This window comes from Tenrec ecaudatus, chromosome 18, assembly GCF_050624435.1.
Source record: "Tenrec ecaudatus isolate mTenEca1 chromosome 18, mTenEca1.hap1, whole genome shotgun sequence".
NCBI lineage: Eukaryota > Metazoa > Chordata > Mammalia > Afrosoricida > Tenrecidae > Tenrec > Tenrec ecaudatus.
The window spans coordinates 59746702-59756711 of NC_134547.1; the positions used below are offsets into that span (position 1 = coordinate 59746702).

General features: G+C 43.9%; 1 protein-coding gene across 1 annotated transcript in view; it reads left to right on the forward strand.

The window, feature by feature from the left end:
- Positions 1 to 5746, forward strand: part of SNTB2 (syntrophin beta 2) — a 111638-nt gene extending 105892 nt beyond the window's left edge. The window contains exon 7 of the mRNA XM_075537397.1: positions 1621 to 5746. Coding sequence (XP_075393512.1) covers positions 1621 to 1713 — 93 coding nt within the window. The 3' untranslated portion in view covers positions 1714 to 5746. The remainder of the gene's footprint in view (positions 1 to 1620) is intronic.
- The last annotated feature ends 4264 nt before the right edge of the window (positions 5747 to 10010 follow it).

Here is a 10010-nt window from a genome sequence, read left to right on the forward strand (position 1 = left end):
AGCTGATACCAAGGGCTCAAATAGAAAGAAAATGTTTTGAAAATGATGATGGCAACATACATACACCTGTGCTTGATACAATTGATGTCTGGATTGTGATAAGAGCTGTAAGAGCCTTCAATAAAACAATTTATAATAAAAGAGCGTTATGGACTCAGCAATCCGCAGGGGCAGTTCCACCCTGTCCTGTAAGGTTGCTAGGAGGCAGCATGAACTCAATGGCAGGTTGTTTAGAAAGCTTTAATTTAAATGAACCTGTGTTTAAGAAACAATAAGACAGGCCATGGACTGGAGAATTTTCAAAGTTAGAGGCATTAGTGCGAGTGAAATGCTTCTCTATTAAATTCACCAATAATTAATAGCAGTTGCCATTTAGCAAGCATGGCATTAGATTATACCTACCTATTTATATGAATTTCATGGAAAAATGAAATGAAGAGATACTGGAATTTTTCCACAAACTTTTAGAAGCCCCTTGCTTTACAGTAAGTAGATTCAAATCTTAGCAGTGAAATTAGTATTCTATCATTTGTGTCTGTTTTTCAAAAGCACGATTAACTATCTATTTGTGGTCTCTATCATCAGTGCTCATGGTTGGCTCACCAGATAACTCATGCAGCCTGACCCTGGGCTTCTTACTCATCAGGTGGCAAGTGTCCAGATTGGGGTTCTGCGCTTGGGAGGTTATAACTAGCCCCCCAGCCTATTGTTCCCACCACAAACCTATAAAGAAAGGGTGTCAGAAATCACTCCCATAATGGTCATGCTTCAGCTGAGTTTACTGGTTTTGTTAGAGACATCTAATTGCAATGAACAGTCTTCATATGGAATGTTCCTCCTTACTATTTTAAATCCTGCTTTTTTTTCCCCCTAATCATTTTCTTATTTTTTTCTTTTCTTTTTTTACATTTTATTAGGGGTTCATACAACTCTTATCACAATCCACACATATACATACATCAATTGTATAAAGCACATCCGTACATTCTTTGCCCTAATCACTCTCAAAGCATTTGCTCTCCACTTAAACCCTCTGCATCAGGTCCTCTTTTTTTTTTCCCCTCCCTCCCCGCTCCCCCCAATCCTGTGCTTTTTGTTTAATTTCCAAGGAAAAAAATTTTTTGAAATGTAGTTCACAAAATTGTAAAGAATGTTACATTTCTCATAGCATAATACGGACGTTTCTTTACTGATGCATTAGGCACCCCTGGTGAGGCAGTGGGTTAAGTTTGGGGCTGCAGTTCAAACATACTCCCTGTTCCGTGGGACGAGGAGGAGGCTGTCTTCCCTGAAGAATTCCGGCCTTGGAAACCCTAAGGAGCAGCTCCACTCTGTCCATTGGGTTGGGTTTGGTAATTGATATTAAATGCTCTACTTTTCCCATCCATGGTATCTTAACTATAGATGGGACAGGCCGCCCCATGTTTTACTAGGACATGGAGGAGCCTTACTTCACAGTACACTGTGGTTTGTGGCTTTAAGTTCTCAAGAGATCCCACAGCTTGGGCACGTTCCTTCTGGCGGCTCCTTTGGCAGAGCAGAAAGTCACGTGCAGACAGGCCTATGTACTAACTAACGCTCCTGGCTGTGGTCATGACCATGGATGTCCTTTCTCCGCAGACCGTGGACCTGCACTCTTGCCCGAAGCCGATTGTATTCGTGTTGCACACTTTCTTGTCAGCCAAAGTCACGCGCATGGGGCTGCTTGTGTGAGCAGCAGGGAATCAGAAACGAGCCTTGAATGTCACAAGAAGTATTTCCACCTCAAGAAAGAAGGGGGAAAAAAGCACAAAAACGACAGCTCTTTGCTCTCTCCTCCAGCATAGTGCCTTGACACGGACCTGCACAATCACTGCTGATCCATACACCGTCTTTCAAGAAGAGCCAACCCTCCACAAGCTACCTGGACCAGAATGCTAGGACCCCTAAAAAGCTCCACAATGAAGCTGTTGATGATGTTGTAGTGTCCTGATGTGGTCTGTAACCAGTTAGGTCCATCTCCCTTCTTCGGGTATCGTTTGTTTGGGGCTTAGCATGGTGTCTTTCCCTCCCCAAGGACTCGTGTGTAGTGGCCTGTGCTTCCTGCTCATCCAGTGGGTGGTGCTTGTTCCACATCACTGGCCTCCCTGGCTCCTGTTCTGTGCCGCCCTGGAGTGTCCTTCCATCTCGCCTGGCTCCTGCCCTGTGCTGGCCATCATTTCCCACTGCAGCGCACGTGTCCCAGTGGTGGCCACATCCACGTGCAGGCTGGGAACCAGTGCTTTGCAAGGAGCGTTTTGCTTTGTAACTTTTCCTGATCTTCATCTTAGGTAGGAGCCAGGGGTATTAGAAGATTGATTTCACGAGCCAGTCCTCATTTTAGCCGAAGCCATTGTTATTGTGTACCAAATGTGCCTTTGGATAGGGATAGTGGACCTTTGCTGGCGACTGGTTGAATAACTAGGTATCACTGCCGTCCCAAGGACAGCGTCGCCCGGTTTGGAGGAACTGGAGGTGTGTTTCTCTTAACTCTTCTCCATAAGAGAGACCAAGTCAGAAGAGGAAGCATGTTTAAAAGTGTAGGCCTAGTGGGTAAAGCCGGTTTGTCAACACAGGCATGATATGTGAACCCAGGCAGGCTCCTGGGGCTCCCTCCCCCACGCTGTGGCAGCTGAGTGGGGCTCCCAGCTTGCACACAGGTGAGCAGAGATTGACACTTCGCTCATCTTTATCAATTATGAAGTCGGTATGTCTCTGAAAAGCATTTACACAGTACTGTCGTGTCTGTAAAACTTGGAGCTCAGCACAGTCCTTTAATCTTTACGAGGCGGTCAGTTGACCATCTGACTTGGACGTTCTTCGTGCTCTCTGAAGGCAGGGCTCCGAAGAGCACTTATTTACTGGCTCACGCAGGAGGGGCTTACAGGTATGGGGGGGAAGCAGGGGACGGGGTGAACCCTTTGGATGGTGGCACTTCAAATAGAAAGACAGAGAATCACACACCATACAACTTGAGCCACTTGGTGTGAATGCAGGCTGGCCAATGGGCGGAGCGTGAAGAATGACAGGCTCGTGAGCAGAGTTGAGGTTGTGACCCCGAGTGCAAGGAGCTGGCGACAGGTATGGGAGCCCTTGGAAGAGACACCTCTTCCTCCCCCAGCTCCAGGTCATCTTAGGAGGTCCCAAAGGATGCTATGATTCACTAACACATGCAGAAGTTAAAAGCGAGACAAGAACATGTTTGTCTTGATGCAAAACGGAAAATGTCTGAGAGGGCTTGCGCTGTCCTCCAGCAGCCCTGAGAGCAAGGCCCCTGCAGCCACTTAGGGGCCAGACTTGCGTAGCCTTCCCCTCGTGGGTGGCCAGGTTGTTCTCCAACTAAGTGTGTTGTGGGACTTGGGAACCACAATGAAGTGTCTTAATGAATGGCACGGCTTTGATAAATGTGTATTTTGTATTTAGATGCCAAAACCTGGCAAATTATTTTCAAATAACTGAAAATGAACATTTACAATATCCCGCCTCTATCATAGAGCAAGCAGTGTGTGTGTTTCATTGGGAATGATGAACGTGATGCAGGATGCCATGGCTCTCGGGTGTGCTGAGTGGGAGGAAATTGCAGCACGGTGTCCCCTCAGGCAGATGGGCGACTTTGTCATGCACACAGATGCCAATAATTGGCCACTTGGTGTGTGACCATTCTTCCCCCTGTCTCCTTCAGGCCCCTCTCCATAAAAACTTAGGAAGGCTCCATTTTTTTTCTTTTTCTGAAAAAAGTTCTTTCCTTCAAGAGCCCTCAAAATGGACCTTACCTGAAAACTAGCATCCAGTATTTTATATGAAGAAATTCTTTATACAGTATTTATTAGCTAGTTGCAACTGTAGATTCAACTACCTAGTAGACCAGAGTTTTGGGTTAAATGTTGGGACTCATAGGCAGTCAAGAATAGTTCTGGTGTCATTGAAAGCCATGGTTTAGCACTTCTTCAGCCAGGTAAACTCTGTTAGTGCCTGTCTCTGTCTTCTGTACTCTTGGGAACTTGGCAACTAAAAATTAGCGCACATTAGAAGAGATTGAATTATTTATTTCTTATATTTTTATAAGTGAAAAAAGTCTTAACAAACAGCTGAAGCCCTTGCTGATTGTTTGCTTTACTTATCCATCTCAGCAAAAAGGTAACAAAGCTTTTTTTTTTCCACCTCATTAAATGCACTTAGCTGACAAGCCAAATTTTTTTCTTTTAGAAAAACAAACAAACAAAAACATTAATAAGCAAAAAAAAAAAAACATTAATAAGCTGTGTGGAATCTTAGGCAAGATAATGTTTCTCCCGGAAGAACAGGTTTCACTGTAAACGGTTTTGATTGACAAGTGTGTCCCCTTTTTAAGAAGTGGTTATGGTGGATTGTTTACATTCCGAGAGAACCTCCAGGTCTTCTTGTTTAATTTCTATGCACATGGTCGTGGCTGTATGTTTTCAGAAACATGGGAGAATCTTGGTCCATATTTTTAATGCAAATTACCTTGCAAGCTGCTATGCAAATTCTCTTTAGAGCCCTACCTGCTTAAAGAGTTACACATTTTAAAAGCTTTCAGGGAAGACCTATAGACTTAAGCACTTTCTCTGCTCTTTTCTTGTATCTTATCTTAAACCCTTACACTGGGTTCTGTTGTTCTTTTCACTGGGGTAAGCTGTTGCTTGTACGTATTAAGTAAAGGGTCCAAATACTCAGCTTATGTTTCCACGTTGCCGCCATCAGTGATTGAGGTCACCATTGAAATGGCTGGTTAGAAAGCCAAAGGTCTTCTTTTTTCAATCCCTAATGAGGAAATCAGGAGAAAGATGAAGCTTTCCACTTAAGATGGGCAGACTCAGCAACCAGAGGGGCAGTTCTGCCCTGTCCTGTGGGATCATGAAGAGTCTGAATTGACTGGGAGGTGCCACTGTGCCAAGGGAATGAAGGAGTGAAAGTGCCAGGTCTGTTCAGTCCCCAGAGCAAGATCTGAATAGCTAAGTATTGAAGAGAAACGTACATACATTGTGGGTTCTCCTTAGAATCTTAAGTCGAATGTGACTGGTCACATTCATGCTTTTTCCTTATCAGGTATGATACTTCATGCCAGTGGTATTATTGTCTATCTGGAGTGTGGAAATCTCTTTGCAGTACACTTGAATTGTTGTGGTGGGTTTCTTTTTGTTTTCTTTCCTGTTCCCTCCATTCCCTCTGGGCAACAACAGTAGAAGATCAGCTTTCTGCTCCCTGCTCTGGGCTCCCTGCTCTGGGCTCCCTGCTCTGGGCTCCCTGCTCTGGGCTCCCTGCTCTGGGCTCCCTGCTCTGGGCTCCCTGCTCTGGGCTCCCTGCTCTGGGCTCCCTGCTCTGGGCTCCCTGCTCTGGGCTCCCTGCTCTGGGCTGACTGCAGGGTAAACTAGAACAGCTCTGACTGCTCACTTCTCCTCTGCTGTCTTTAAAACGGTGCCAGCAGCCGCACACTTTCTCTCCTTCCTTCCTTTTCTTTTCTTTTAATGAGCTCCTTCATTTTGCTGGCTGTGTAGACACACAGATGTTTATGGTAACAGTTCCCAAATAGTTATGCCATATAATGAACTACATAATAATAGGAATTCTTAAGAAATCAGGTGGATCAGTGATACACGCCTGTTCAAGTTAAGGGAAGGAAGGTACAATAAGGAGGTGCATAGAATATGTCTGTTTTCCTGTCTATCTAACAAGGTGTTGATTGTACACACTATTGGTAAGCTGCCAACTGCAAGAAAGGTTGTTGTGTATTAACTCAAAAGACTCTTTAACAAGATCCCATATTTTGTTTCAAAATTGATAAACTTGAGCTTAACCTCTTGCCACCTCTCCCTTCCCTCTTTGGGTGACTGAACTAAAGCACATTTTCATTTTCATAGTGAGCCTGTGTCTGATGCAATGCAGGTAAGTGCCTCCTCTTCGGTGAACATTTTATTATATTCCACAAAATCTACCAAATGAACCACAACCCCTGAATTTCTCCCCCAAATAGTTGGGTTAACATTAGACAACTAGGATGGGAAACTGATACTTCATTATATTGCAAGGCTGAGTGCCCTGGTAGATTTCTATGGTTTTGAGTCTCGCTTCACCCTGGCCACATGATATACCTCTGGAACCTGACTGATCCTAGCCCGTGTTCCAAAGAATGGACGTTTCTTTTGCCGAAAAGATTCTGAGGGGACATGGAAGAAATTTTGAAACTGCGAGTCTCATGAATGGTTTTGATTCATGTCTTCTGTCATTCAGTAAGCGTGTCTTGATAGACTGCATAGCACCAGGCTCGGAAGGATCCCAAAGGAAGTTCCTGCCTTCAGGTGGCACACGTACAAGCCATCATTCCTCAGTCGTGGCATGTGGTTCGTTTGTCAGTCAGTGAGAACTACAATTCAGCCACTCTGCATATCTACCAAAGTAGGCCTGTGGTTCTGTTCCTCTGGACCTGGCAAACTGGAACGTGCTTAAAGAGGTGCTTATAGACGTTGGCTCTATTCCTGGCACATTTAAATGAGTCTTTTCATTGTACTTGATCTTATTATGCCTAATTAGTTTAGCTTGGGAACAGGGGAAGCACTAAGTGGGTGCAGGGGTGACACCAAAAAGGACTATAACATGTTTATGCAGTGCTTCAGCAAAAATTTATTTATCTTTGTTAAAATATCCCATAGTTACGCCCTCACTTTACATTACCGATATACCTGCGAGGCTAAAACCACGCTACTTTGCTTCTGGAACCTTTTACTGAGCGAAGGTCAGAGCTGTCATTGTTACCCAATTACAGTGACCTTCGGATCATGTGGCTTCATCTGCACAAACTACAAGCCCGCTCTTGTTTTTGTTGCTGCTGGTGTTTTTATAGTCACTGATTCCAGTTTTCTGGTGTCTTAGCTGCAATACTATGGTAATTAGCATATGTGAACCTATATCGATCACTTGAGAGAATGAAGTAGTGACTAAAGGAAAAGGAGAAATGTAAAGTGTGGTTTCCACTCAGTTACTAATGTAGAAAGAGTTTACAAAATAATCTTTGTTGCTAGTATTGATATAATCTAAGGAAGAATACATTGTAAGCAGCTTACAGCTATATTTATCATGTTATTACTCTATGATAACAGTTAATGATGAGCATCGAAGGCTCTGTCTGGTGGGGGAGGGGGTTGGCGGTTGGAGTGGCATCGTAAGTTACCACTGGGCTGACAGCCAGGCTTAGTGATCCACTGTTTGGAAAGGAGAGTGGCAGTATTAAAAAGATGAATCAGCGATGGGTCTTCTTAAAGAAATGGTTCCCTTTTTTTAATCTACAAACAGCACAGCTAAATGTGTATTTCAACTACCCCCTCGCTGAAATCGACCCCTTCATATCCACACTAATGTCCTTTGTACATCTCATTCACTGGAAGTTCTTACACAGGTAGGACCTGATTTACCAGAAGTGGTAAATCAAAGTAAACCATTTTTACAACTTAACAAAATTTCACTTATTCTAGAGCACTCTAGCATTCAAGTTCAACAAAAAGAGCACAAAGCACCAAAAACATCGGAGGCTGACTGAATTTTTCCTAAGTCGCAGCGATACGTGGGGCTGAGTCACACCGAGTGACGGCCTCCACTTTGTTTTCTAGTGTCCTGGAATTGTACACAAAAATTAGATCATGCCTTCAGCATCTTGGCTCTTACTTTAACATGCATACCCTGTGACAATCAGGTGCTAATGACTATTCCCGGACCGCCACAGGAGAATTGTGTCCCTTCCTTCAAACTTGGAAGAAGCGCGTTTCCTTTTATGTCTCTTCTCAATAGAATGGGTGTCAGTTATGTTTATTCACCTCTGATTTGTGAATTTACAAAGATTTGGGGGAAAGTGAATGATTTGAAATGTAATCTCCAATTTTAATGGTATTTTTGTGATCTTGTAGCAAATCTGCCCTTAACGTATGGAACAGCCCTCAAGTACAGACTCCGAAGCTAGGCTTACAATCTGTTGACTGAGTTCAGCATTGTAAAAACCTTGATGCTCAAAGGATCTAGTTCCCTTTTGGTACCAGATCTCTACGTCCTTCGGGAAATAACTGCTACTCATTCTGGCGCACATGTTCTATTCCACACAGCTTTGGTTTCTGTTACGTGTTGAAGCTTAGAAATACAGAATAATGTTTCCACAGAGAATTAAAAGTACGCAACATCATAGGGTTTTCTCTTATTTTTAAAACCCTACACTTTGGCGTATCTTGTGTCACCAAGCTGGCAAAAGAAAAACCCCATGGTGTAGAAAAAACTGTTATGTGTACTCCACAGAGATGCATAGACAACACTTCCCTTTGAGTTGCTTATCAACATACAGCATTGTACATTACAATGGAAATTTGTAACTTAAGGGTATTATATATAATACATATATACCTTTGTAACCTTTGTACTGTAAATAAAAATTTTGCTTTTAGATTTGTTTTTTCTCTTTTTGTGTGCTGGAATAGTTTCAAACCTGCAAGAAAAATTTCAGGAACTATATAGCAACGCATACATCCCCTTTACTTGAATTCCCAGCTTGTTAGCATGTTAATCACATTTTAATCATGTGCTGACATGAAAGCCTGTCTGTAATCCTCTAGTGTGGACCAGCACTCCTACACTGCCACTATATACAGCACTGCCATGCAGCCCGCTCAGGGCGCCTCTCCTTTCCGTCGCACCAGGGTCCTATCCAGTGAGACTGTCTTACCTCAGTCTCTAGCTGAAGCAGTCTCTCTCCCTTGAATTCTCATGTCCCTGAAAGTGTCACCAAGCTGCGGGAGGACCTTCCACTGGCTCCATCCATATGACCTTAGTATGGATCAAGTCAAGATCAAATTCTGGGCAAGAGTACCACAGAAGTGTTGTTCCCTTCTCGGTATCATCTGGAGGCACATGATGTCACCCCATTCCATCACTGGTGACACCAACTTTGTTCACTGCTTTTTAAAAAAAAAATCATTTTATTGGGGCTCATACAATTCTTAGCACAATCCATACAAACATCCATTGTGTGAAGCACATTTGTTGCCATCATCATTCTCACCCATTGCATTTTTTTAGCATTTTGGGGGGGAGAGATCCTGGCACTATGCCAACAATGGTGTTCTTCATCAAACCTGCACCCACCAACCTTGGCATGCATCTGGAGGAAAGATTATGTTGGCATGGTCTATTAATCCATTGGACTAATTGTTTCTGCATGCCCCTTTGAGAAACAACCCCGAAGAAAGTGTCTGCAAACAAGTTCTTTATGCTCATCTGTTAAGGGGTTGGTCTGGGAGGCCGGGGCTCCTGAGGAGGAAGACCTTCAGATTCAGAGGTTGCAGATGCCTCCCACTCCCACTCTCCTAAGTAAAAGTTACTCCCCATGGTGTGCCCCATAATAATGCTAATTTTTAGGTGCTTGCAAGCACATGGTTGCTACCATATAATCTTGAAAGTCAACTGAAGGCTGTTTGCCTGTAGGCTGTCTGCAATGGAGAGCAATCAGGCCCTCCTGTCTGTCCCACCCTAAATAGGGCCCACTCCCTTCTAATAAGGCTCATAGATTGTTCCCCTGGAGAAGAGCTCAAGCCAGCTCGAAGACCACTGAGGTTAGGCCACCATCTTGTTGCATATGTACCTTCCTGTCACATGTATGCCTCTAGTACCTCCCCTTCCTATTGTGTGTATACCCCCAGCTCCTCTCGCTCGTGTGTATCCCATTAATACAGTGGTTCTCAACCTTCCTAATACCGCAGCCCTTTCATACAGTTCCCTCATGTGGTGTTGATCCCCAACCATAAAATTAGTTTCATTGCTACTTCATAACTAATTTTGCTACTGTTATGAATCAATGTAAACACCTGGTAAGCAGGATAATGAGGCGACCCCTGTGAAAGGGTCGTTCAACCCCCAAAGGGGTCATGACCCACAGGTTGAAAACCGCTGCCCTAATAGAACCCCTTGTTATGCATGTGCTTACCGTGGCTTGCATGCCT